Source organism: Manis javanica, chromosome 4 (assembly GCF_040802235.1).
Source record: "Manis javanica isolate MJ-LG chromosome 4, MJ_LKY, whole genome shotgun sequence".
In the NCBI taxonomy this organism is placed as follows: Eukaryota; Metazoa; Chordata; class Mammalia; order Pholidota; family Manidae; genus Manis; species Manis javanica.
Genome location: NC_133159.1, coordinates 156,224,254 through 156,251,874, shown reverse-complemented (window position 1 = coordinate 156,251,874; position 27,621 = coordinate 156,224,254). Strand labels below are relative to the sequence as shown.

The window sequence follows — 27,621 nt, the reverse complement described above, 5'->3', positions numbered from 1 at the left end:
AGGCAGTGCATGCGTGCATGTGTGTTGCTGCAGCAGTGGGTTGCAGTATGGCACTGTAAGGGAAAAGAGCCTTTGGAAGGAAGATTGCATGAGAGAGGAAAGGAAAAGGATTAAAGCATAAAAAAGGCGAGAGGAAGGGGGAGGGATCATGGAGGGTGCTGGTAGAGGGGGGCAGGGTAGGGGGAGGAAAGGGGCAAGAAACAGGAGAGCCCACCCACCCACTCAGAGCTCCCTCCCCCAGGTCTCCCTCCCCAGGCTCCAAGGAAGGAAATTAGGAGGCCACGGCAAATATGTTTGGGTCATTTCCACATGCTTTATTCCAGCAATCAAAATAATTAAAAACATCTCAAATTATTATACACATACAAAATAGGTACAGAGTCTTGCTTCCTCCCACCCCTAGGGGGAAAACCGCTTTGTGCTTTGGGAAGTTGTGCTGACACTGGGGCAGAGAGAGGACACAGGAGAGACGATGAGAGGCCGTGATGGTGGGGTGCAGCTGAGGAGAGGGTCAGAGGAGAGGGGGAGAGAGAGAGGCCTGAGGAGGTGGAGGCAGCCGCAGAGGTGGAGAGAGGGTGGAAAGGATGTGGCACCATCTAGACCATGGCACTCTCTCCCCCCATGTTAAATAGCACCTTCAGAAAATTCACATGAATCCCCATCCACAAGGGAAGAAAACAAAGAATAAAAAAAGACTTTGAACAAAAAGGAACATTTGCTGGCCTGGGGGGTGGGGGGCATCTCGACTTCCATAGCACCAGTGATTCCCTCCCCACCCCACCCCATCACAGAGATGTAGCACCTTTGATATAAAATGGGGCGCCCCTTCCACCCTGCCCCCATCCCCGCCCCCACGCAGTTGCCCCGCTGACATATAAAGACAGGAAGAGGTAGTCTTTCAGCAACACAGTTACATGAGGAACAGAGCAGTCTCTCCCACCTAGCCCCGCTGCAGGCTGCGTGGGGGTCCATGTGCCGCCCCGAATCCAATGTTTCCGATCTGTCCTGGCCCCTCCTGATTCTCCTCCAGGGGCAGTGATCCCCTGGCATGCCCATCAAAACCGAAGAGGGGTATGGTGCAGGGGCCATGGCGATACCAGATGGTAAGGCTTCTTCGGCAGTCTGAAAACCCCAGGCCCCCCAAGAGTTTGGGGGTGCTGAGTGAGGGGAGTGGGCTGGGAGCTTGGGGACCACTGGGTATTTAAGCATTGCCTTTAGTTGCTGGGCAGACAATGCATTGTTTCTTGTGTCTTTTGGGGAGACTTAGATTTGGGGAGCAGCAGAGGGGAGTCCCCCAAAGAGGGATGGAGAAAAGAGCAGAAAGGGCAGCATTGGGGTGTCATAAGCCCAACGGGCAGAAAAGGACTTACCCCCACATGGGTCTTCAAGCAAGTGGACCAAGCTTCCTTTTTTAAAAAGTTATTTATTTATTCTTTTTTTTTTTTTTTTGGTAAAAGGTTGATGTGCTTTTGGTTTTTGGTCATGTTCAGTTGGTCAAAGGTAAAAACTAAGTTTGAGAGATGAAGGCAAAGGAAAAAAATATTTTCCAAAGTCCATGTGAAATTGTCTCCCATTTTTTGGCTTTTTGGGGGGTTCAGTTTGGGTTGTTTGTCTGTTTCCAGGGTCAGGGGCAAGTGGGCTGGGTGGGAGGGAGCCAGGTTGGGGTGGAGGGAGTTTACAGGAAGCAGACAGAGCCAACGTCAAAGCCGAATTCCTGGTTGGGAGCGCCAATGTCCAATGGGGCCACATCGATGATGGGCAAGCGGGAGGTCTTGGTGGTTTTGTATTCGATTACTGTCTTGCCCCAAACTCCGGTGTGACTCTGGGGTTAAGGGGAGACAATGGGAGAGGGTGTCACCATGTGGGGGCGACGGGGTGACAGGAACTGTGGCTTGGCAGGAAAGCCAAAGCCCACAGAGTGGCTCTGTCTTTGGACTCACCGTGCAGCCGTCGTAGGTGACGCTGTAAGTAAAGCGGCTGTTGCCCTCGGCCCGGATCTCGATCTCGTTGGAGCCCTGGAGGAGCAGGGCCTTCTTGAGGTTGCCAGTCTGCTGGTCCATGTAGGCCACACTGTTCTTGCAGTGGTAGGTGATGTTCTGGGAGGCCTCGGTGGACATCAGGCGCAGGAAAGTCAGCTGGATGGCCACATCGGCAGGATCGGAGCCCTGGCCGCCGTAATTGAACTGTCCGGGATGAAGAGGGTGAGGAGTGAGAGACCGTGCTGGAGCCTCTAGTCCTGGCCTCCCTCCCTGGAGTCCTCTGAGGGCACCCCAGTGAACCCCCCATCGAGAGGTATTACCACTTGCCTCCTATGGCATCTTGTGTCTGAGCCATTACCAGGGACCCAGGACCCCTGCCTCCCAGCCCAGCTCTCCCTGTCACACTGGCAGAGGCCAAGCCCACCCAGGACCTTACCTCTTGCCCCGGCCAGCCCGTCTAGTAAGAGTGGCTCCAGGATCCAGCTCACGTACCTGGAATCCTCCGCTCATGCTCTCGCCATACCAGACGTGCCTCTTGTCCTTGGGGTTCTTGCTGATGTACCAGTTCTTCTGGGCCACGCTGGGCTGAGTGGGGTACACGCAGGTCTCCCCTGTCTCCATGTTGCAGAAGACCTTGATGGCGTCCAGGTTGCAGCCTTGGTTGGGATCAATCCAGTATTCTCCTGTGTGGGGCAGGGTAAGATGGAGTCAGGGGAGGTGTGGTGGGGGACCCCAGTGGGTTCGGGGGCCCCGATTGCTCAGCCGTGACACAGGCAGGAAGAGGAGGAAGAGGCGGGGGTGTGGCCGGGGCAGCCCCTCACCGCTCTTCCAGTTGGAGTGGCACATTTTGAGGTCACGGCAGGTGCGGGCGGGGTTTTTGCGGCTGCCTTCGGGGCTCCGGATGTTCTCGATCTGCTGGCTCAGGCTCTTGAGGGTGGTGTCCACCTCGAGGTCACGATCACGGACCACATTGGCATCATCAGCCCGGTAGTAGCGGCCGCCGTCGTGAGCCTTCTCTTGAGGTGGCTGGGGCAGGAAGCTGAAGTCGAAACCGCCGCTGGGAGGACCAGGGGGACCAGGCGGCCCAGGAGGACCGGGGGGACCCTGCACAGAGAGGGAGGAGAGAGCGGGATTACCCGGTGCCAGCGCTCTCAGGGCTGGAGGGCCACAGGCGGGCAGGCTGGGGGCTACATACCACAGGACCAGCATCGCCAGTGCGACCACGAGGACCAGGGGGGCCGATGGGGCCTGGGAGACCATTGAGTCCATCTTTGCCAGGAGAACCAGCAGAGCCAGGGGGACCCTGCAAGGTGGAAGATGGTTGGAGAAAACCTGCTAGAAACCACAGGACCACCCGAACTCTGGCGGAGAAGCCCACCACCTCTCTGCCGGGCTCTGGCACCATGGCCTCATTCTTGCTCATTCCCAGGGCCTGGCCAGGAAACATTTTGTGGGTGGAGGGAGCAGGGAGGGTGAGTCTGGGGACAGGTAAGATTGTCCGGGACTCTCCTTCCCTTCCCCACCCCTGCCCCCGGACACTTCCCCAGATTGGTGAGAGACACCCATGTCCCAGGCAAAGGGCCCTGAGGTGAGCCTGGGCCTGGGGCCCAGGAAGAGGACATGGGTAGAAGGCATGACTTACACGGGGACCAGCAGGACCAGAGGCTCCAGAGGGACCTTGTTCACCAGGAGAGCCCTGAAGGACAAACGCAAGGGCAATTCAGGCCTTGTGTGGGACAAACGCTGCCAGAAGCCTGTCCTGTCTCCTTACTCTGGGCATGCAGTTCCAAGGCGTCCACTGGTTGACACTCCTCCCACAATCCCTCTTCATGCACTCCTCACCCTCTCTGAAGTCCCTTGGAAATGCCCGTAGACTGTCAGACCCCAGTACCCACTAGGAAGGGGTAAGAATGACTATCCAGAGGGGAAACTGAGGCAAAGAGTCCCCCCACCATGGTACAGCAAGGCTTGTAGGGGGAGGTGATGAGAGAAGGTTCAATGGCAGCAGGGGGCCAAGTTGGGGCTGAGCATACTTACAGGAGGGCCAGGGGGACCCTGGAGACCAGAGAAGCCACGGTGACCCTTTATGCCTCTGTCACCCTGTTCGCCTGTCTCACCCTTGTCACCACGTGGGCCTTGAGGTCCCTAGAAAAGGGGAGGGGACAGGCTGTCAATGGAAGGTCCACTAGCACTGAGTGGGGTGCAGTCCACATCTTGACAAGGGTTCTGAGGACATGCAGGCCATAGCGGAACACTTACAGAAGGGCCACGGGCACCAACAGGGCCAATGGGACCAGCAGGACCAGCAGGACCCTGGGGAGAGCAGAGAGAGCATTAGAACCTACTACAGCCTAGCGACAGGGTGAGACCACCCCTTGGCCAGGTCCTTTTTTCCCACCACATCCATCTCTCCTGAGCCCCAGATGAAACTTCCTGTGAGTCGAGGTTTCATGTGAGCTGGGCAAGTGCCTGGGGACAAACCCATTCCTTAAGGGAGATGGGGCACCATCTGAGAAGGGCCTTGAGGTGGAGCTGTGGCTCCGTCTTTTCAGGGAGGACATACTGTAAGATGTCCTCTCCTCCCCCAGCCTGGGAGAAGTCAGATCTCGATCTACAGGTCCCGAGGCAGGCCTGGGGAGTCCCTGGCCTGACCAGAAGCAGCAGGCTGGTGCTCAGCTACTTACAGTCTCACCACGATCGCCATTCTTGCCAGCAGGGCCGACGGGGCCAGGGGCACCAGGAGCTCCAGGAGCACCAGGGGGTCCAGCAGGGCCTGTCTCACCACGGTCACCCTAGGAGGCAAAGAGGGGGGAAATGATTAAGCCCCAGCTGAAGGGGCCAGGCCGGGGCAGGGAGTGGCAGGCGGGCTGTGGCTCTGGGGTGCAGCCATCTCACCTTGGGGCCAGGAGAGCCATCTCTTCCGGGGGAGCCTTCAGCACCAGGAGATCCCTATAGAGAGAAGGGGGAGGTGAGTGACAGCTGGGGGAGGGGGGCTGCTCAGGCAAAGGCCAAAATGGCCTTGGTACTGGCATGGGGCTGCTGACCGCTCACCTCACGTCCAGACTCGCCAGGGGGTCCAGCCAATCCAGGGGGGCCCATGGGACCAGGGGGGCCACGTTCACCACTTGATCCAGAAGGACCTTGTTTGCCAGGTTCACCCTAAGGGAGAAGAAGGAATCAGGCCAGAGGTGGGGTGGGCTGGGAAGGGCCCCAGGGCCGGTGGCTCATCTACCACATCTCACATCTGTCATCGCTGGCCTCCCCACCCCCACCCTGTACCCTCCAAGTACTGTGACGGTTCTTAGGACCCCCAAAGTAAAGGGCACTCACAGAGGGGCCAGGAAGACCAGGGAAGCCTCTTTCTCCTCGCTGACCGGGCAGGCCGACCACACCACGCTGTCCAGCAATGCCCTGAGGTCCAGGAGTTCCGGGAGCACCCTGTACAAGGCAGACGGGGGTGAGGTGCCTCACAGAGGCTGGGGACCAGGCGCCTACCCCGGACCCCTACGGAGCTCGCACTTACAGCAGGTCCATCAGCACCAGGAGATCCTTTCTCGCCAGTAGGGCCAGGGGGACCAGGGGGGCCGACTTCTCCGGGACGTCCGGCGGGGCCAGTCTCACCACGGGGACCTTTGCCGCCTTCTTTGCCAACAGGGCCAGGAGGGCCAGGGGGTCCAGAATTTCCCTGGATGGGGAGAAGAGGGGTTGTCAGATTCCAGTGGATTCTGGAGCACCACTGAAACCTCAGATGGGTCTACCACCCTCTTGACAGCCTGTGGCCTCCACCCCCAAGAGCATGTGCCACCGGTACTTACAGAGGGGCCGGGGGGACCGACTCGGCCAGCAGCACCAGGGAAGCCAGTAGCACCCTGGCAGAAGAGGATGAAGAAGTCAGGAGAAGAGCCCCCCAACAGCCCGGCTGCCCCACCTCCAAAGATGGGCTTGAGAGAGTCCCAGCATGGGGCAGTGAGATACTCACAGGGGGGCCGGCACTGCCACGAGCACCTTTGGGTCCAGGAGCACCAACGTTACCCTGTAGAAGAGCAGAGAGGTGTCAAGGCCAGGCCAGTCCTGGGTCCAGGCCTACCTGCAGCTCGGGGCCCAGAGGATGAGATACTCACGATTGGGCCAGGGGGGCCAGCAGCGCCAGCAGGGCCAGGGGGACCAGCATCGCCCTTAGCACCAGCATCACCGGGTTCACCTTTAGCACCAGGTTGGCCATCAGCACCCTGGGGGAGGAGGGAGGGTGGTGAGCGCGGAGAGGGCTATGCCAGGGTAGGGAGTCGGGTGACTCCACAGGGCTGGGGAAGGGCAGTAACTCAAACGGGACACAGGCCCTTTGCCTTCTCCTTCCTCAGCTCAGGCCGATGTCTCTGTCCTCATCCAGTCCCCCAAGGTCCTGGGACCCAGCTAGTGATGGAAAATGAAAGGGGCCTTGGTACTTACAGGGGGGCCAGCGAAGCCAGCAGGGCCAGGGGGACCAGGCTCACCACGGTCTCCCTAGAAGAAAAGGAGCAAACTGGAGAGAGGTCCTGATATGGGGAAGGTGGAGTGAGGTAGAGTAGAGGGGGAGGAGGTGCCTTGAGGAGCAGTCCCAGGGCAGAGGGTGTGGGGGCAAAGGGGGAGGAGGCCCAGGGGGAGAAATGGGCCTTAACCAGGTCTTCTATACTTACGGGGGCACCACGAGCTCCAGTGGGACCAGCAGGGCCGCTAGGACCACTTTCACCCTGAGAGTGGGGGCAAGAGGCTCAGGGTCAGGGGTGCACCCTGAATATTCCCAGCAGATGCACCCTGAATTCACCCAGGTGCACCTCCCTTCCCTTCTGGTCTCCCCAGCTCCCAGGTTGCTAACTCAGAATGGCAGGACCTCCCTCCCTGCAGAGCCATGCCCAGGCTTGCTGGGGAAGGTGTGTTTTAGGGAAGAAGGTGGGGAGGCAGCCACCTCACCTTGTCACCAGTGGCACCAGCGGGGCCAGGAGGACCAATGGGGCCAGTCAGACCTCGGACGCCATCTTTGCCAGGAGAACCATCAGCACCTTTAGGACCAGCATCGCCCTAACGACATGGGAAAGCCTGAGACTTCCAGGGCAGAGCAAGGAGGTGAGCCGTAGCACCCTGCTTGCGTCTGGGCCCCTCCCCAGCTCTGTCCCCGCCTGTGCTGAGGACTTAAGATCTTTCAGGGGAAAAAGTGTCTGTGTGGGATTCTGGTGGAAGCTGGGCTAAGAAGTGTCTGCCTTTCGGAGAGGGATGAGTAAGGGAGGAGAGGCCCCACATCTAGTTGCCATGGTAGCTCATGGGGAGGGAGGAACCTGGACCATAGGAGGAGGATTCATCAGCAAAGAGGCCAGGTGGGCAGAAAGGAGGATTAAAAAGAGGGAGTGATCCCAGGGAAGAGAAAGAGAGGCCGAGGGATCCAAAGCAGGGAGATGGGAATTCCACGTGGCTCAGGGGAGGGGGCTGCACTTACTCTGTCGCCCTTAGGGCCTGGAAGGCCAGCTGCACCTCGTTCGCCAGGCATTCCCTGAAGGCCAGGGGCGCCCTGGCTACCGGGGGCTCCGGGAGCACCAGCATCACCCTGGATGACAACCAAGGGGCCTGGAATTAGGCCTGGGGTCCCATGAGTGGGTCACAGCTCTGAGCCCCTTCTTGTCTCCCAGGCCTGGTTCTAAGGCCACAGACAGGCATCAGCTATGAGGAAAGGCTCACAGCCCAGAACCTCAGGCTCCCTGTGGACCCTTCCCCAGTCATGTCCCATGACCCTTCCCTGACCCAGGTGGCTCTGGTTACAGGTATCCCCTGCTGCAGCAGGGGTGAGACCTGGTCTGTGTGCTGCCCTCACCTTAGCACCATCATTGCCAGGGGCACCATTGGAACCACGGGGACCAGCAGGACCTGGAGGACCTTGCACACCACGCTCACCAGGGAAACCTCTCTCGCCCTAGAGGGGAAGGAAGGACAGGGCGCATGACGGCAGTTCCGGAGACAGGGCCCAGCTTCAGCTTCTCGATGGGAGCAGCAAAAGGCTCTACTTACTCTTGCACCAGAGGGGCCAGGGGCACCGAGGTCTCCAGGAACACCCTAAAGGGGAGGGAGGGACAGACAGTTAGCAAAGTCCACCTTGGCCCTCCCCACTGGAAAGCACTCCCCTCCTCCTCTTGGGGGCCGGCCCTCGAGGTCTGTGGTTAGAGTCCAACCCCTTCTCAACACTGAGCTGGGATTATCCCTTTACTTCACCTTAGGATGCGTCAAAGACGAACCTCCTCCCCAAACTTTCAGTTGAGGGAAGTTACAGCATATATAATATCCCTTCTCTAAAAAGAAGTCCTCTGAACTAGGGGCATGCAGCTCCTTCCAGAGCACAGCATGCAGAGGTGCAGCTCCCAGCTTCCCTCTGTGTAGCTCCCTTCATGATGCGAAGTCCTTCCAGGTGTCTAACCCTGATCCCTCTAGCTGATGATTGCCTGATTAGCTAGGGGGGCTGGCCTCTTTCTCTCTGTTCCCCGCATTCCCCACCTCTCTGCTCAGCTGCTACCTCTTACCTGTTCACCGGGTTTGCCTGCTTCACCAGAAGGACCAGCGGGGCCAGGGAGACCCTGTAGGTGGGAAATGGGGGAGGGAAGAGAGAGTGATTGGAATCTGGGAGAGAAGGAAAGGGAACGCACACCTTCACCTGAGCCCCCCGCAGGCCTGCTGCCTTACCTGGAACCCGGGGGAACCGGCAGGGCCCTGTTCACCTCTTTCGCCAGCGGGACCCTGTCATGGAGAGAACGCTGCAGTCACAGGAAAGCCCGGGAGAGGAGGGCCGGGGCTGTCTCCCCTTCGCTGCTGCACAGTGCCCCATCCCCAGGCCTTCCTGTCAGAGACACTTACAGCAGGGCCGGGGGGTCCCTGGGCTCCAGCTTCTCCGTCTTTGCCAGCAGGACCCTGTGGGCAGACAGCAAAGAAGAGCTCAGGGTGGTGAGGTGGGGACTGGCTGGAGGAAGAGGGCGCAGGTGGAGCACTGAGGCAGGCACAGGCAGACCCTGCTGGGCTCCTGAGGGCCTGGTGACCCCTCTTGCAAGGAGGGGGACAGGTCACAGGTAGTAGCAGAAAGGAATCAAGGAATGAAAGGAGATACTTACAACAGCGCCTGGGGGCCCGGGAACACCTCGCTCCCCAGCTTTGCCTGGCTCTCCCTGTAGGGAAAGAAAGTCAGGGTTGAGACAGTTGACGTGGGAAACCGGACTCCTGGGTCCCTCCTGTTTACTGGGTGGAATCTTTTTAAGGAGTTTTCTTACCAAAAGCCTCTGCCAGGTCTGGCCCTGGTGATTGGCCTTTGCTGGTTCCTACTGCAGAGCCCTCTTAGCCAGAACACATGCCCCTTCAGGCTCCTCTGTCCACCCTCTCCCCTTCCTTCGCTCTGCCATATGCCCGCAGGGCCCTGAGCTGCAAAGGGCCTTCACCTCCTCCAGTATTTTGAGGTCCTCCTGAACCTCAAAGAACCCATGAGGATTTGGGGGTGACTATCATATGAAAGGCCCATTCTATCCCTGTGGGCGGGGCACCAATATTAATTATGTCCAAGGATAAAGCAACATGAGTGGAGCCAGGAGAGGGGTTTCATTTATGGATAGGAGAACTGAGGCCCAGAGAGGGGCAGTGACTGGCCTGAGGCCACACAGCAAATCACAGCAGAGGTGTGTGCAGGGCCCAGGACTCTGCCTTCTGGACATGTCTGTCCCTGGCTCTGTGATGTTCCTCACTGAATACTCACAGCAGCACCTTTAGGTCCAGGGAATCCCATCACACCAGCCTGACCACGGGCACCAGGGGGGCCGGGGGGGCCAGGGCGACCATCTTGACCAGCAGGTCCCTGGGAGTGGAAGGCACAAGAGCAGAGATGAGGGCTGGGGGCGGGTGGTCAGGACTGTGGGGGGCCCAGAGGGGGAGAACTTACAGTGGGGCCGGTTTTGCCATCAGGACCAGGGCTGCCAGGGCTTCCAGTCAGACCCTAAAAGGGAGGCAGAGAAGAGTGAGTGGGTGGGGAGAAGAGAGAAAGGGGTAGGAGGGTGGAGGCTGGGGTGGGGGCTCCCCAGAGGGCAGATTCACGGTCGGCTCCAGGGCATCTCAGCCTGGACCCTGCACAGGATGGGCAGGGTCCTTGGCCTTCCCAAGCTCGGGGGAGGGCTGGGGTCTCACCTTGGCACCAGGCAGACCAGCTTCACCAGGGCGACCAGCTTCACCAGGAGAACCTTTGGGGCCAGCAGGGCCAGGAGAACCACGTTCACCAGCGGGACCCTAGTTGGGGGAGTCACAGGAACAATCAGGGTCTCAAGTCTGGGCCCTACACCATAGGCTAGCATCTTATTCCTCCCATGGGGGCAGAATTGGGGAGAGCTTGTCAGGGCTTGGTGGGGGGTGGGAAGGTCAAGGTGCAACTGAGTGTGAAGACAGTTCTGCAGCCACAGCATGAAGCACAAATGGCTAGGGGGGAGTGGGAGGCAGTTGAGGTGGAGGGGAAACAGCGGCATAAGCCTCCCAGCTATGAAGAGAGGTTACCTTGGGACCAGCAACACCGTCTGCTCCAGGGAAACCACGGCTACCAGGGCCACCCTGCAGAAGGAGAGTAGGCCAGTGAGCTCAGACTCGCGGGCACCAGCCTGGCACCAGGGGCAGAGAAGAGGGCACTTACACGCTCGCCAGGGGGGCCGGGCAGGCCAGTGGGACCAGGTTCACCTCGGGCTCCTCGCTTTCCTTCTTCTCCGGCAGGGCCAGGGGGACCTTGAATACCCGTAGGGCCCTGGAAAGGGCAGAGAGGAGGAGGCAGCCTCCAGTGAGGGGCCACCCTGGTGCCAGCTCCAGAGCTGGCTTGAGGCCGGGCTTCCAGCACCAGGGGCTCTTGGTCCTCCTCGGATCTCCCTCAGGGGACTCCCAGGGAGGCAGCTGGGCTGCAGGGACTTACAGGCTCTCCCTTGGCGCCAGTATCTCCTTTGTTGCCGGGAGCACCAGGTTCACCCTGTGTTGGGGGAGAGAGGATGAATGGAGAGTTGGGGGTGCTTAGCTGGCCTGGACCTTCATGCTCCCCAGACAAGGGCCACGCTGGAGCCAGCACTGGCACAGGGGAGGGCAGAAGTGAACATGGTACTTACACTGTTACCCTTGGGACCAGGAGGGCCGCTGGGACCTTGGGGTCCAGAGGGGCCTCGGGCTCCAGGGAAGCCAGGAGCACCAGCAATACCAGGAGCACCCTGTCGGGGGGGCAGAACAGGATAAGCCCAGGAGTTGGGCGGGGGTCAGGTGGGAGGTGGGCACCAGGGCCAGCTCTGAAACATGCAGGATACTTACATTGGCACCTTTAGCACCAGGCTGTCCATCAGCACCAGGGTTTCCCTGTGGCACAGAGAGAGGAGGGTGAGTGACAGGCAAGGCCTCTGAGCTGGAAGGGGCACAGGGGCACCAAAGAGGTGACACTTACAGCAGGGCCAGCAGCACCAGCGGGGCCAGGGGGGCCAGGCTCACCACGAACACCCTGGGGACCTTCAGAGCCTCGGGCTCCTTGGGGACCAGCTTCGCCCTGGATCAGAAGGAAGGAGATGTCAGGAGCTACTGTTGGAGCCCAACCTCACCTTTGGATGGTGGGGGGATGGAGGGAAGGGACAGGAGACCAGAATCAGGACTCCAAGATCAAGGGGAGCCCAGGACCAAGGTGTTGAGGCTTCTCTCATGCCATTCCGGGTCCCTCTGGTTTGGGAGTAGGGAGACATCTACCCCTTGGCCCATGGGAACCTTGCTCAGAGGGCGAGGGTCTCACCTTAGCACCAACAGCACCAGGGAATCCAGGAGGACCAGCGGGGCCAGTGGGACCCTGTGAATGAAATGGAGATGTCAGCAAGAAGGAAGGGGGCAGCTGCAAGCCACACCCTGGGACAGAAGGGGCTTCAGACCATCATAGCCTGCCCCCGGTGCCAACCCTAAGGGGACACTGAGACCCCTCCCCACTCGCAGGCACTGAGGTCAGGCGCCATACTCACAGGGGGGCCAGCAGCTCCTGTAGCACCATCATTTCCACGAGCACCCTGCAGGAGAGAGGGAAAGCCCCAGTTATGTCCCCTGAGTGCTGGCCCATCCTTGTAGTTCCCGGGGACCCCCTTCCAGAGCCCAGGAATCACTCGAGGGGCCTGAGTACTTACAGCAGGGCCAGAGGCTCCAGGGCGACCTCTCTCACCAGGCAGACCACGGGGGCCCTGACGACAAAACCAAGAGAAGGCAGGTGAGGAGGGATACAAATCCTTTCCCCCCAATTCCCCTTTCTCCCTCTCTTCCTTCTAGAACTGGACACACTCACCATTTGACCAGGAGCTCCATTTTCACCGGGACTACCAGGCTCACCCTATGGAGCAGAGAACAGAGTTAGGAATTTGTTCATGGTGGGACGGGGGTGGGGTGTGGTGGAGGACCGCAACATTTAGACGGACTCTTACCTTGGGACCAGAAGGGCCAGAATCTCCCTTGGCACCATCCAAGCCACTAAAGCCCTAAGACAGGAAGGAGTGCCAAGGTGAGACCCTATGGAGGGGCTGGGCCACCTCGCCACCCACCCAAACCTAAGAAGAAGCCTTAGGAAGTTACTAGAGTCACCCCTCTGTTTTGAGCTAGACATAACCTCAACTGGTCCAAGATCTCTCCTAATCCCTTAACTGGGATTTCTTTCCCAGTGGAGGAAAGTTTTTCTGGATGTTTATTCTCTATTTCTTGGGAGTTCTGTAGCTGCCATCCATCATGGCACACACCAGGACCCTTTGGGGAAGGGGCTGGAATGGTGGGATGCTAGGCTTTTGGGAGCTTAGGGGACTCACTCTGTGTCCCTTCATTCCAGGGAGGCCAGCTGTTCCAGGCAATCCCCGAGCACCCTGGAAAGGAAAAAAAAAAAAAAAAAGGAGGGAAAAGGCAAGGCCATTAGAGGACACCACTGTTGTCCAGTGCTCCCCAAAGAAGCCCAAATGCAGCAAAGCCTGAGGCCGGCTGCACATCTGGCTCACCTGAGGTCCAGGGGGCCCACGCTCACCAGGGCGACCAGGCTTTCCGGCTTCACCCTGTGAGGGAGAGAGAAGGCTATTGTGTCCATGCCTCCGGGGCTGGACAAGTGTGGAAGGCTGAGTCTTCTAGGGATTGTTGAAGGTCAGGTTTAGTGGTCCAGAATCTTATCTTTTAACTTAGAGTGCAGTTTAAATCTACCACGAGATCCTTGTTTGTGAATTTTGAATCACTCAAAAGGAATTTTTAAAACATTTCTGTCTCTAGCATTTTAATTTCACCATATGAAAAGCAAATCTGAGGTGCCCAGAGCAGTTAAGCCTAAGGAAGTCATTTGCTCTGAGAGATGGGGGTGGGATTGCTTTCAGGTGGTTGGGGTGGGGGGAGGGACAGTCACCCCCACTGGGGAGATGGAGAAACATCCCATGAAGAGCAAAGGTCATTGTCTAAGGCCAGTCCTGTGCATCAGGGAGAACTTGCCCTCCTTTCTCTGCATAACACCCCAAAGGTGGTGGGCCACTGGGGTGGAGATAACAGGGACCTGGCCCATGGAGGTGGCGGGAGTCAGATGGTATCTTCTTCCCTGGGCTACTTACATCATCTCCATTCTTGCCAGGGGGGCCAGGGGGGCCACGGGGACCCATAGGACCCTAGAGGAGACAGAAATAAAGGAGGTTAGAATCGCCAGGATAAGGAAAAAAGAAGGGGAAGGCTGGGATTGGAAGGAAGAGGTAAGGAAGACCCAAGACTGGGGGTCCTTCAACAGAATTATGTATTTGTAGAGGGAGTGTGTATTTGCAGAGAGAGTGTACAAGCTGGGGGCACTTACTGAAGCTCCAGGCTCTCCAGGCTCTCCAGGGGGACCTTGGAAACCTTGGGGACCCTGGAGAACAATGAGAGAAGGGTGGGGTTAGAAGGCAGGTCATGCCAACCTTTCCCCATCTCACCAAGACCCTGAAGCACCTACCCTGCCCTTGTCCCAATCCTCCCTCCAAAAGACTAAAGTCTGAGGCAGTGTATGAAGACATCCTGGATACTCACAGGTGCGCCAGGGGGGCCAGGGAGACCACGAGGACCAGAAGGACCCTACAGCAGGACAGGAAAGGGAAGGAGAGTGAAACCTCTTTAGCGAAGCACAACCTGAGTGTAGTCTTGTTCTCTCCTATTGGTTCCTGTTGGGACCCCCCAGGTGTCTTGTATAGTCTATGGACTTGCAGGTCGCAAAGGTCGCCTTGACTTTCCAAGTTATCTATGCCACCCTGATGTGCCATCACTGCACCAGCTTGTCTGGATCTCCATCCAGTCCTTTTCTATCAGCTCTGTCTCCCAGTGACTCACCATGGGGCCAGGCACGGACAAGCCTCCAGTTGATTTCTCATCATAGCCATAAGACATCTGGGGAGCAAAGTTCTAGAAAACACAAGACAGCACATGAGAAAGCGATGAGTTAAAGGCAGAAGACGTCCCCAGTAATAGGACACACTAACATCACGTGCCTCCTGATATGATGCTAAGCACAATATCACTTATGTGATTTTCCTGCCAAAAATGCATCCCCCAAACCTAATTACAAGGATACACCCGACAAACCCAAACTGAGGGACAGTCTACAAAGCAACTGGCCTCTTCAGAAAACTTCAGTGCTGTAAAAGGCAAAGAAAGTCTGGAGAAACATTCCAGATTAAAGGAAACCAGAGACATGACAATTGAATGCAATTTATGATCCTGAGCCGAATCCTGGATCAGCAAAAAAAAATGTTATAAAAGACATTATAGGGACATTAGTGAAATTTGAATATGGACTGTATGAATATGGAAGCACCCGGGTCGCTTCCAACTCCAACCCCAGCACAGCGGCGCTGAAGCCAAGTGAAATACGAAGTCACTGGGTGGGGGAGTAAGGGGTGGGGAGTGGAGGGAGGGTACTTGTGTTGTATCAGTGTTAAATTTCCTAAACGTAGCCATTGTGCTGTAACCATGTACGAGAACATTCTTGTTCTCAGGAACTATTCACTGAAATATTTAGGAATGAATGGACATAATGTCAGCAGCTTACTCTCAAACAAATGGCACAGAAAGAAAAATAGCCATAATTACAATTACATCTGTACACAGAGGCAGATAAAGCAAATGTGCCAAACTGTGAAGGGTACATGAGAGTTCCTGTAACTTTTCTGTAAGTTTGAAATTATTTCAAAATATAAAATATGCTATCTGCCCCCCAAAAACCAAAAACATAACACAGGTGGATGGGGAAGGGGGCATGCAAGGTCTTTCACGAGTGTTTTGACTCTCCACTTACTCCTCCGAGGCCAGGGGGTCCAGGAGGTCCGGGAGGTCCGGGGGGCCCAGGAAGTCCAGGCTGTCCAGGGATGCCATCTCGGCCAGGGGGGCCAGCGGGTCCCTGCAGCGGGAGAGGGGGAGCTGGGTGAGCGCAGGCCGGGCGCCGGGGCCACCTTTCTCCCCCAACACGAGGGGGGCCAACACTTACCTTTGGGCCCCGGGGGCCAGTGTCTCCTTTGGGTCCCTATAGGGATGCGGAGAGAAAAAAAAAGATGCCGGGTTAGTGGAGGGAGGGCCGTGGGGGAGTTACGTGGGGGGTGGGGGTGGCGGTGGCGAAAGTGGAAGGCAGAGGATTACCTCCACTCCTGTGGTTTCTTCGTCCTTAGGTGATTCTAGGAGAAGCAGAACGTGGGTTAGGGGCAGGGTTTGCTCCAGATGCCCCCGCGGCAGAGGCCCCCAAACGGGCCCGTGCTCCCCCAGCCCCGGCCGGAGCCGTACCTCCGTCGGTGGGGCAGACGGGGCAGCACTCGCCCGGGGGAATTGTGGCACCGGGACAGTTCTTGGTGTCGTCGCAGATCACGTCATCGCACAACACGTTGCCATTGTCGCAGACACAGATCCGACACGCCTCGGGTTTCCAGACGTCTCGGTCTTGGTACCTGAGGCCGTTCTGTACGCAGGTGACTGGTGGGACTGGCGCAAGAGGGGAGGAGTGGGGGCTGTCAGCGGCGCCGGAGCCCCCACCTCGGGACTCCAGGGACCCCTATCAGACCTTACCCTCTGTCTTAGAGACACACTTAGATTTTCCATTTTTCACCGCCTCCTTCCCCCCCCCCCAAATCCTTAGAAGCTCATCTGCTCCTCATCAGCGCCAGTGACAGCGCCGAGGCCCCTGGCCAAGGCGGCTGTAACTCTTTCCAGTTTTCAGGAATTTAAACAAAGCTTTAGACCGGGGTCGCTTCCAACTCCAACCCCAGCACAGCGGCGCTGAAGCCAAGTGAAATACGAAGTCACTGGGTGGGGGAGTAAGGGGTGGGGAGTGGAGGGAGAGAACAGGCGGGGCCGCACCAGGAGGGCAGGCTTGTGCGGCGTGTTGGGGTGGAGACAGGAGGAGTGGGAGGAGAGATGGGAGGTCCAGCCCTTCGCAGGTGGGATGGCATGGGCGGGGCTAAGGGGAGGGGGCGGGGCTCGTTGGCGTGGAGTCCCTCCCAGAAATTTGATAAGTACTCCAAAAGTAGGATACGCCCTAACCTCCAGGGCCCAGACATCTAAAAGCCCTCTTTTGGGGACAACCCCCGTTTCCCAACACCAACCAGTGACTCTAGGTCACTCCTAAGCCAAAGAACCCAAAAGTCCTCAAATAGTAGTAGTTAGTTAACCACGTCCACCGCGCGAACGACTGACCAGACAGCCACTAGGTGGCGGGCAACACTAACCAACTCCCCCTAGCTGGCTACTTTTAGAGACTGGGGCTACTCCGACCCCAGTATTTTATTCCAGGTCTAGAGGAGAGGTTCACACCCGGCAATAACCCGTCTTTCTGCTCCACCTCCTTCGCGGGGAAGCGCTGGATAGGAAGGCGCTGTGCTCAGTGTTGACAGCAGAGGGCGCCAGGACCCCACCCTGCCAAATCCGCGCCAAAGTTTCTCAGCCTCCAACCCGCTCACTCTCCACGCCCCCTCCTCGCTTAGCCCCGCACCCCCGCGGCCGCAGAAACACTGCCTAGCCTGCAGAGAGGGCAAACAATCTTTCCCTATGAATCATCCCACAGCCTTCCTGATCGCTTTTACATCTTGGCCTCCAAATTCCCAGCTCGGCGTCCCCATCCCACCTTCGACGTACTTTCCCTCCACCGTGCGCCCAGACCTGCATTTTCGCCCTTGTACTCCACAGTGTGCGCTCGGGTCTTCGTCCTGAGCCAATTCACGCTGCGCTCCACCCTCTCCTCCCTCTCTTGGGGGGCGTTCATCTACAGCCCCCACCCAGGGCGCACTGCCTTCTTTCCCAGAGCGCCAGGCAGAGAGCCTTCTCCATCTCCCTTCCATCCCTGAGTCTTCGGAGCATCCCGAGTTTCAGTTTAAGTCGCCGACCCCTGGGACACTCAACAGCGCAAGATAACAAGTAGGCCTGGACTCCCCAAAGTCTGACACTTACTGTCTTCTTCTTGGCCCTCGTCTTGGCTCACGTCTTGGCCCACGTCTTGGCCCTCCTCTTGCCCGTGCGTCAGGAGGGCGGTGGCCGCTAAGAGGAGCAGGAGCCGGAGGTCCACAAAGCTGAACATGTCTAGACCCTAGACATGTAGACTCTTTGCGGCTGGGGTGGGGGTTAGCGTCCGCTCATGCGTGGCCTCACACTCCGCGTGCCTCCTGCTCCGACCCCGAGGAGAAACTCCCGTCTGCTCCGACGACCGGCCCGGGCCCCTTTTATACTATCCTGATGGAGAGCGGGGTGGAACCCTGCCCCTGGTAGAGGGGGAGCCTGCTGCCCGTCCCCCAGCCAATCAGAGCTGCCTGGCCCGGCCCCCAATTTGGGAGTTGGAAGGCAGAGGGGGAGGAGGAGGGAAAGCAGAGGAAGGGATCCACCGCACATCTTCCCCCTTCTCAGCTCTGCCTCCCCAGCCCCCAAGCCCAGCCTGGGCCAGAGATGCTGCTGCCGGGGTGCGGCTAGGTCCTCAATATAGGGTGGGCTAAAGAGTGGGTAGGGGCGCCCCTTCGACTCTCTTCCCGGGATCCCCACTCTGGAGGAACTGGAATTGGGGAGGTGGGTGGGGAAACTTTCAAAGGTGAAAGAATTGGGAGTGATGGGAAAGGACCCTCCTAGCCACGCCACATTAGGCTCCTGACATCCTTGATGGGAGCTGAGGGATGGGTATGAAGAGGCCAGCTGAGGACCTCTCTAAAACAGGAGAACCAGGGAGTTTTTAAAATGCACCTCCTTAGGGTTGTCTTCTGGTGTATTGGGGTATGGAGCTTAGGAACATTTGGGGAACACGTTAGAGATTCCTTTATAGACATTAAGAATCAGATCTTGGGGGGCAATGCTGGCAAGAGGGGTTTATTTTGAGGATGTCGATTCTTCTGCTATGCCTAAGGCTGCAAGACAGACTCAAATGCCCTCTCCTAAACCCCGGCATGATTGAGAGAGATGGGGTGGGGAGGCTGGGGCACAGTCAGAAATTGGTCTGTGTGGTTCTCTCCAGAAGGGAGCTTTGGAGTGGAGTGAGGGGCTTCAGGTTGGCAGTGGAAGATTTTTTAGGACTCTTCTATTCCCCCCAGATGGGATGAGTTTGCACGGGGAGGGCTCTGAGCACCTGTAACTTAGGAAACGGTCTTGTGTTAGGGTCTGTTGTGGCTGTGGCCAGGACCTGGTTAGAGACCCTCCTACCCAGCGCAGTCATTTGGGGAGAAGTCAGGTGGAGAGTATTTGACCCGAGAGCATGCTCCCTCTGGAAGCTGGATGAAGCTCCGACTCTGGTTGTACCTGGATGCAGGGTTGAGGGTATATTGAAAAAATTTGAATGTCTGGGGGAGACTTGCCTTTGGGGGTTTGGAATAGAATTGCAAGGAAGGGTGAGTGACCTTGTTTAAGAGAATGTTTCCTACTGCCCCACTTCTTTCCTGAAAATCCAGGGCATTACTCTCTGCCCCTGGAACCAGGAGAGAATCACCTGTACCCTGAAAGGGGATGGGGACCCAAGGACAATAAGCTATATTTGGGGAGATGACTTGAGAAGCCAGTGTCTTTCCTCCCCCATGACCAACCTCCCGAAGTGCTCTTCCCCAACCCCAGTCTGTGCAGGCCCCTGGTCCTGCCAAAATCTGTGGGCTTGGGAAGCAATGGGGGGGTCTGTTTGGAGAGCTTGTAAACTACAGCCCCTCCTGTACAACTCCCCTACCCCCATCACTCCAGAGCTGCAAACGTGGAAGCGGGGAGTCCCGCCTCCCCCAAACCATCCAAGATTCCAGCGCCTCCCCCCACCCCTCTCCACACCCTCCCCCAGCTGGTTTTGTGCAACGAAGGCAAAGGGAAAAAAAGACCAAGTGAACAGAAGGGGAGGGAGCCACGTCGGCCGGCCTGTGGGCAGCCAGGAAGAGCAGTGCGGGTGGGGCAGAGGAGGAAGACGGCAGGGGCTATAATTAAAGCGAAAATATAGAGTTTCCAGAGAGGCAGGGCTGGAGACAGCAATGGAGGGACGGGCCTTGATCAATTATCCCCACCATGTGGCAGCAACTTGTGGCCCAGGATCTGTCCCCGCCTGGTGCCAGCGACTGCAGGGCAGGACAGGCAGGGGCTGAGGTGCTGAGATGGCAGTTCCTGAAGCCCCCACCCACCCACCCAGCATGGGTTGGGGGCAAGGGGCTTCCCCTTCCTAACAGGCCACAAGGGTCCTGACCCTCAGAATGGTCAACCTTTTGGAGTGGTTGTCTGGGGTGAGGTGTCACAGGCTTTCGTTGAGGGGTGGTGCGACCTGCCCACTTCCCTGCTTGCTGAGTTTTTGCAGCTGAGTTTGATCTGCCTACAGCCCCCTCCCTGCGTGCTCCCTGTTCACACTGTCCCCTGCTGCCTTAGAGAAGAGATCAAGCCTCAGAGATGTGGACTGGGAGTTGCTACACAGGCCTGAGGTCCCAGAGGATGCTCAGGGACCCCTGGGGTTCTGGAGGTAGGCTTTGTGTGTGTGTTGTGGGGTGACAGCCACCCCTCAATGTCCAGTGTAAGACCTGTGTCCCAAGGGTTGCAGGCAGAGGGTTTCCAAGCATCCTTTACACGTGGCATAGAGCTGAGGCCCAGGGCCTCCTCTGCCACTTTTCAACTTGAAATGCTTGGCGGTTGCCCAGCCCAAAGATGTGTCTTTAATTTCTGCAGTATGACAGTGAGAGGAAGAATGTGCTTGGGGTCTCCTCCCAGCCTAGCTGGGCCTCCTTGGGCTTGACTGAGACTTGGGGGGAGGGAGGAAGGAGGGAGCTGGGTCTGGAGAGGGGAGGAGACGCCACCTCATCTTTAGGAAACTTTGAAGCTCTGGCTTCTTATGGAATGTAAGACTTTGTCCGGCATTTGGAATGGGGGGAGCAAAAGCCAAAATCTCCTCCCACCAACCCCCAAGCAATGGTAAAGTCATCACGACTTAGGGGAAAAAAATTCCTCAAGAAGAAAAACAGAAAGAGGAAAAGTGCTGAGCTCTGAGTTCTCTCCCTCTCCAAATTTCCCCAAGTGCCTTCCCTCCATGAGGGAGGGGTCAGGCCTGTGCTCCCTAGTTCCCCCATCCCTTGGGAACCCCTCAAGCCCCCAGTCTGGCTGGACTCCGTGGTGTGGGGACCAGGGAGAAGAGGCCTCCCGGGTGTTGGTGCACCTGGCAGGTGGGGTGCTCAGCTTTGCAGCTGCTCTGGACCCTGCTGCGTTTCCAGTACCCTTGGTCCCCAGTATGATCCTCCAGAATGCCCCACCCTGGCCCCAGGCTGGTGATGGAGAGGGTCCCTAGGAGAGCAGTTGAGGAGAGGGAGGGGAAGGGTCTAAGAGTGAAGCTGCAGTGGGGACCTGGGTCAGGTCATGGAGCCCAGTGCGGTGCCTGATGACCATCCCTGGGGGCAGAATCTGGGGGCTGATTCCAGGTGTGGGGGGTCCTTTCTTCCTACCTTTCCTCAGCATTGCACATTCCGGCCCTTTGATCTTTAGCTGAGTTCTTTAGCTTCCAGGCACAGCTCTGCTCTTTTTGTGCTTCAGCCTCAACCCAAGTCCTTTGGCCTCCTGAGACTACCCTTGACTCTTCATCCTTCCTGGGTTGAGAGGGAAGATGATGAGTGAAGTTTGTCCATGGAGGTGACGATGAGACTTCCAGTCAGAAACATGGAGGAGATGGTTGGGTGTTTGGATATGGAGTCCAGAGGAGGGACAAATGAGGGTCCCTCTGCCCCAGATGATGGTGTGGATGGAGTTGTCTTTGGAGAAATCATGGTAGGAGGAGCGATGAAGGGCTAAGATGAGCCTTGAGGACCCTCAGGGTTGACAGGCTGGGCAGGGGCGGAGGAGCCTGCCTGGGCGGGAGAAGTAGGAGGGCAAGGAGGAGAGAGGCATGGTGGGTGGCATGCCTGCAGGAGCGGATTGTTCTGGCAGGAGGGGAAATACGTGCTGCAGAGAGAGTTAGGATGATAAGGAGTAAAATGTTCACTGGATTTATCAACATGGTGGTGACTGGTGCCTTAGGCGAGTGAGGAAGCCAGAGTGGAGTGGCCTGAGGAGTGAGTGAGAGGCCAGGAAATGGGGTCAGAGTGCAGACAACCGGGGGAGGAGTTTAGGTGTGAAACTAAGGAGAACAAGTAATGCCCCATCCTCCTTCTCTCTCTCTTTCCCTGCACTCCCTCACCCCACTCCTGTCTGTCTGTCTGTCCCCTGCCTCCCTCCTCTTTTGCTTCTGTGGGGCTCTGCTTCCTTCTGCACCCTTCCCACTCTGGAGCTCTTTTCCTGGGTCCCCTTTGCCTTTTTGTTTTGTCCTCCTTTCAAATATCCACATCCAGGACTTTCTTCTCTTCAAGAGTGAGGTTTCAGTCCAGGCTGCTGAAGAGAAGGCTTGCTTTCTGGTCCCCGCAGGTCCTGCCCTATCCTCTGGGAACCCCAGTCCATGAAGGGAAAGTCGACCAGAGGCAGAGGAGCCAGGGAAGGAGTTGGAATGAAAGCAGGGCTGGGGTGTGGTCCCCTGGGGACACTTGGATTCCCCAGGCTCACTCCAGCCGCCCCCCCCCAGGTTCCAGCCAGATCCAAACCAAGAATAATGTGCTGGATGGGGACGTTGTGGGGCTGGGGGCCTTCCCAACCCAAGGGAGGGGTCACCACCCATCTTCCCTGCTGGAGCGTGGGCTCCCCAGGAGACCCGGTAGGGTCAGGGTCTTCATAGCCTCCCTAGCCCTTCACTGGATCTGGGGACACAGCAGGGCCCTGGTACATGCTGGGGGCACGAATTCATTGATTTGCTCTTTACCCCTTTCTGGTTCTGTTCAGTTCCGTACTTGTCTTATTCCGTTCCCTTTCCCCCCCTTTTCCTGCTTCTTTACCCCTCCACCCCAACTTCTTTCCTTTTCATGTCTTTTTCTTCCTTTTCTTAGTTCTGTGCTTTCCCTTCTGTCTGCTCCCTCTGCCCCATTGTCCCACCCCTCCACCCACACAGTCCCTCTCCCTCCTCCTTTTTCTCTCAGATTCTTCCGGAACCTCTGGGCCTCCATCCTGTCCTGGAGCTCAGCGGCTCTCCTGATGGGGCGCTCCCGCTCCTGGGGGAGAGGTGCAGGCTGGGAGGCCAAGCTTGCATCACAACCTGATGTCTGGTTGAAGTGCTCAGAAGATAGACATGAAGGTTCCTTTAAAGCTTGAATTAAGGAAAAAAACAAAACAAAAGAGACTGAGGGGGCAGCGTTGGTGAGGCAGAGGCACCTGTCCTGACCTGATCTTCCTCCACCTCCCCTCACTCCACCACAGATAAACCTTGGCCACAGATGTCCGGCATCTATCTTCCCTTTCTACATCAGCCACCAGTTCTTCCCCCTGGCAAACCCGGGATGCTGGAGTTCCTGGGTTAGGGTTTAAGTAGGGGTGAAGGAGATCCTCATGTGCTTACTTGCACCAGCCCTAGGAAGGGCATCCCTTTGGACAGAGTCTGGTTTGGACAAGGAAAGGATCCAGAATTATTCATTCCACAATATTTAGATGGCAGGCACTTTGCTGGGTTCTGGGCATTCAGTGCCTGCCCTCAGGGAGCTTATATCTGATAGAGACATTAATGAAACACATAAATAAACATGCAATCACAACTATAAAAGCTATGGAGCAGAGGAACCCAGCTCTGAGTGGCAGGTGTTCCAGGGAGTCGGCCCTAGACCTTGGGGCCCAATGAGGTCTCCGTAATTGAGTCACTGGATGAATAGAAATAGCTTAGTAAGAAGGAGGTGGTGGAGTCAGGAGGGGAGCTGTGGTGGGTGTGATGGCACCACATATGCAAAGGCTCTGGGGCAGGAGGCAGCCTAGCCACAGATGTCTACAGAATCCAGAGGCTGGCTACTGTGGCTGGAGCACAGGAAGCAAAGAGCAGGCCAGCCAAAACACGTCAGTGGGGTTAGTCTCTGTCCTTAGAGCTTTGGGCCCTAGGAGAGGGTCTGGAACAGGGAGGGTCACCATCTGGCCTGCACCTGTAAGGCTCACGACGGTCCCTCAGTGAAGTCATTGGTGGAGAAGGGCTGGGTGGAAGGTGGCTGCCTGGGGAGCCCAAGTCAGAGCTGATGAGCGTCTGCACCAGGCCGGAGGTGGAAACAGAGAAGCAGGTGGATCCAGGACCTCTCTGGGTTGGGTTGAATGTGGGAGTGTGGCAGTGAGGGACAAGGGTGCCTCTCGGGCTTCTGACCTGAGAGGTCGGCGTGGCACCTGGAGGACAGGGGACTGGATGAGGACCCGGTTTAGGAAAGAAAAGCCTGAATTCGGTGCCTGCTGCAGACACTCTCACCAATTCTCTTCAATGCGTGGTTGCTGCTGAGCTCCTGGGGCCAGCCCTGTGCTGGGGGAGCTCTGGGAACAACAGCTCTGCCCTCACCAAGGGATGAGTCAGGACTCCGAGTAAAATAAACAGAAAAACGGTTCTCACCCATGGCAGCACTGGCTGTGATTTTGAGTAAGTTGCTCTAACTCTAAGAGCCTCACAGTTGAAAGGTGGAATACACAGAACAATAGATGTTTAGTTGGAAGGAAACCTTGAGCTCATTCTGCCCTCCCCTCCCCTCCTTTCACCAAGGAGAAAACTAAGGCCCAGAGAAGGGAAGTGACCTGCTTAAGGTCACACAGCTGAGACTGGGGGGTCAGAGGTAAGATCCTTACTGCACTTCAGGATCTGGGGAGCTGGGGAGCTGGAGGGACCAGGGAAGCAACTGGGGATGGGGTGACATGACACAGGGATCCCACCTAATACAGTCCAGGCCTGGGGGGACAGGGCAAGGGAGTTGCTCCCTAAGTCGGGGCTGAGCTATGTGGCTGGAGGGGGAAGGGAGCCTGGTGGGCAGGGTGGAACTGCCACATGGAAGAGGCTTGATGTGAACCATCTGGCCTGGTTGGAGTGTGGGCTGCAGGGAGGGGAGGAGCAGGGGACGGGAAAGGGGCGATGGTGGGCGGGTAGATGGCTGGTTGGGCCTGGGAGTGGCCAGCCCGGAGGCCCCTACCTTCCAGACTGCTGCAGTCCAGATGCCTTCACAGCCACAGCCTGGCCCATCCAGCCTGCTGACCTCATTCCCAGCTCCCCTCCCTCGCGGGCCCCCCCTCTGCCTGCCACGTAGACTGAAGGCTTTAGCTGCATCTTCTGCTGGGGGAGGCAGAGAAAAGGACACAGGCACCCAGAGCTCTGCCAGGTCAGGCAGCTCTGAGGCGAGCCACTGTGTTCCCTTAGCCCCCAGAGCACTCTGGGCCTCAGTTTCCCCCTCCCCAGAGATGATACCCAATCAATGGAGGAGTCTGGATCATGGGTGGAGCATGGCAGTATAGGAAGCTGGAGTGGGCAAGCACCAAGGGGGGCTCTCTGGAGATCAGCTGAGCCGATCTCTGCCTCCTCAGGGCAGGAGGGCTTTACTCTCAGACCCAGGAAGCGTTAAGGGCAGAACCTTCCTCCTCTCCAGCTGGTCTTCTCTCAGGAAAGGGAGCTCCCTGAAGGAGGGGGTGGGGGACCTCTGGCTCACCTAACCTTCATGCCCCTGCTGCATGGACCGTGGGAGGCACGTCTCCCTTCCCTCAGGCCCCTCTCAGTGACCTTCTCTCAGGCCAGAGACTCTCCTCAGCTCTGCCTCTTGACCTCCCACCTCCCCTCACCTCCCACCCATCGGGTCCTGGGTCTTCTCTGGCTGCCTCAGCTGAACAGGGGGCTGTCCTGCCGCCTCTCCAGGCATTCCGGACCTGTGAGTCATCGGGAGTGTCTGCTCTGGACACAGCCTCCCTCCCCTGGCTGTGGACCCTCTTTCCCCTCCTCCCACCAAACTAGGGGGCAGAGGGTGCTTCCTCCAAGCAGGGGGCTCTGGAGGAGGAGGAGGGAAGCCACATGCAAGACTGCGGTGAGGCCCTGCTCCCCAACACAGTGAGAAAGGGGCTCAGAGGACCCCAGACTTCACCTCAACCATCCCAGATAGGATGGGATGGACACAGGGATGTCATCCCATCTCCCAGGTAGGAAACTGAGGCAAGGCCAGGACAGGAGGGTCAGAATTTTGGTGGGCTCTGGCTCCTCCCCACTCCACTCTAGGACCCAGCCCAAGCCTTCTTCTGAAGGGCCCTCCCCGCATAAAGCTGGAGAGAGGCGGCTGCTGTTGCCAGGGGTCCAAGGATGACCAGTCCTGGCTGGGGTGGGGAGTCTATGTCTACAGGAAAAGGGGAGGCCTGGACCCTTCCCACAGGGCCCCTGCATACTGTGAGGCTGTCTGCTACCCCTCCTCCTCTCCTGTCTTCCCAGGCCTGTGCTGCCCCCTCCTCCTCCAGCCTGAAGAAACACTGAGGGGCTGGTTGGGGCAGGGGGTCAGAGGGAAGGACAGGAGTTAGGACAAGTTCCCAGCCTCCTCCTCCCCAAACATGTTTCCCTGCCCCCTTCTTCCCACCCCTCAGCCCTGTATTAGTTGTTTAGAGACCAAGTATCAAGGTCACACAGCTAGGAAGTGGCTTGCCTAAGACCGGCTTGCCTAGTAACTTGGGGCATTTTCCACCAGTGAGCCTCAGTTTACTCATCTGTAAAATAGGAGTCTGGACAGAAAAAGTCCCTACCAGTGAGGCTGGTCTATGATTCTGTGTCTTTCCAGTCGGACAGATAGACACTCAGGCACTCACGCTCACTGACATGCTCTCTCTCTCACATATTCATTCACGTGCCTTGTGTACATGCTTTTCCTGTGCATTTGCATACACACATGGCCCTCTGCCTCCTTTGGCACTGCAGACCCCGCGTTTCCTATCCTCTCTTCCCGACTCCACCTCCCCCACCCCTCATTTCTTCTCTCATTCCAATCACCTTTGCCAACACTTCACATTTTCCTGCTACTGGTCCTCCTCCTGAGGTCACTGGCAGGACAAGGGCAAAAAGGAATAGTCAGATGAGATGTGAGCCTCAGAGTCTCAGGCCTCTGACCCTGCCAGAGACCACTCCTACCGCACGGTCACAGTCAGCGGGCTCTTTCTGAGGTTTTGGGGTGGGAAGGAGTAGGCGGGGGAAAAGGAATAGAGCAAAGCTTGCTCTCCACCCAGCTGGAGAACTGCAAAGCCATGCCCCTCACGTTTCATTCCTGAACTTTATTAACATTCACTTTCAAAAATATCTTTCCCACATCATCCTAGGTCCTCCCAGAATAAATGTGATTGTTTTAGCAGCTTGTGCGGGCTGCCTTGCCCCAGGCTGCACCCTTCTAGGAACTTCCGCCTAAGGAGACTGGTTGGAGTTCAGGAGCCAGGCTGTTCCAGGGGATGAGCTCTCTGTTGGCCAGGAAAGGGGTGGGAACTGGGCAGCAGAGCACACCCCTCAGACCTGGCCCCACTCAGGAATCACCACCCAGGTCTGTACCAGGCTGTACTGTCAGCATTGTATGCATTTGAAGTGTGTACTCCTCATATAGCCCTCTAAAGTGGGTGCTATTATTGTCTCCAATTTCAGGAGAGGGAAGGAAGAGAGGCACAGAGAGGATAAGTCAGCTGCTTGAAGTCACAAAGCTAGGAAGTGGCTGAGCAAGGATTCCACTCTACGCAGCCTGGAATCCAAAGCCCAGAGGCTTAACCGCTGCTCTCAACAGGTGCAAGAGCCCCAGGATGGATGCAAAGTGATGCCCTCTTCCCTAGTCTGAAGAAGTGGTTATATGCACAAACAGGCACACTCCATCTGCACACGTATGGGAGGGGTTGTAGCATCAGGTGGTTGCAAAGCTGCAGCAGGCACCGTGGCAGCTGGAAAGCTCTCCTGCAGAGCCTTCTTCCGATTTGCCAGGGAACTATTGTGAACTGCCAGCACCATACAGGTCCTCACAACAGCTCTGGTAGGTCAATCTTAGTACCTCTATTTTACAGATGAAAACCTGAGACTCAGAAGTGTCAAGCATTACCCAAGACCTCCTTCCTAAAGCTGAGAGAGAACCCAGGTGCCCTGACAGCCGAATCAGGCTTCTTTTCATTGCCTCTCATCCCGTTTGCAGATCCACATAACCACTAGACAGGCATAACTATATACCACAGATCACTTGCAATGCCAGGAAGCATTACAGCCTTCACTCATGCTTCAAGTGGCACTTTCTCCTCCTCAATGACAGTACCCCAAAGAAGGTCTTATATCCATCCTGTAGGTGAGGAAAGCCGTTTGCTAGGA

The 27,621-nt window shown here is 57.2% G+C and overlaps 1 protein-coding gene across 1 annotated transcript; it reads right to left on the bottom strand.

The window, feature by feature from the left end:
* Nucleotides 1-293: 293 nt before the first annotated feature.
* On the bottom strand, nt 294-17,677 carry COL1A1 (collagen type I alpha 1 chain). Its single transcript, XM_017642428.3, has 51 exons — nt 17,430-17,677; nt 15,774-15,968; nt 15,633-15,667; nt 15,484-15,519; nt 15,295-15,396; nt 14,331-14,402; nt 14,034-14,078; nt 13,822-13,875; nt 13,589-13,642; nt 12,998-13,051; nt 12,815-12,868; nt 12,440-12,493; nt 12,304-12,348; nt 12,149-12,202; nt 11,990-12,034; nt 11,770-11,823; nt 11,434-11,532; nt 11,304-11,348; nt 11,108-11,206; nt 10,921-10,974; nt 10,651-10,758; nt 10,518-10,571; nt 10,158-10,256; nt 9,916-9,969; nt 9,733-9,831; nt 9,101-9,154; nt 8,850-8,903; nt 8,679-8,732; nt 8,519-8,572; nt 8,013-8,057; nt 7,819-7,917; nt 7,447-7,554; nt 6,927-7,034; nt 6,653-6,706; nt 6,426-6,479; nt 6,101-6,208; nt 5,959-6,012; nt 5,795-5,848; nt 5,503-5,664; nt 5,310-5,417; nt 5,031-5,138; nt 4,875-4,928; nt 4,664-4,771; nt 4,239-4,292; nt 4,017-4,124; nt 3,622-3,675; nt 3,175-3,282; nt 2,801-3,083; nt 2,472-2,662; nt 1,941-2,183; nt 294-1,822 (listed from the first exon to the last, which is right to left on the bottom strand). Exons 1-51 carry the CDS (start codon nt 17,554-17,556, stop codon nt 1,676-1,678), a joined length of 4,419 nt encoding a protein of 1,472 aa, XP_017497917.2. The 5' UTR covers nt 17,557-17,677; the 3' UTR covers nt 294-1,675.
* Between the last annotated feature and the right edge of the window lie 9,944 nt (nt 17,678-27,621).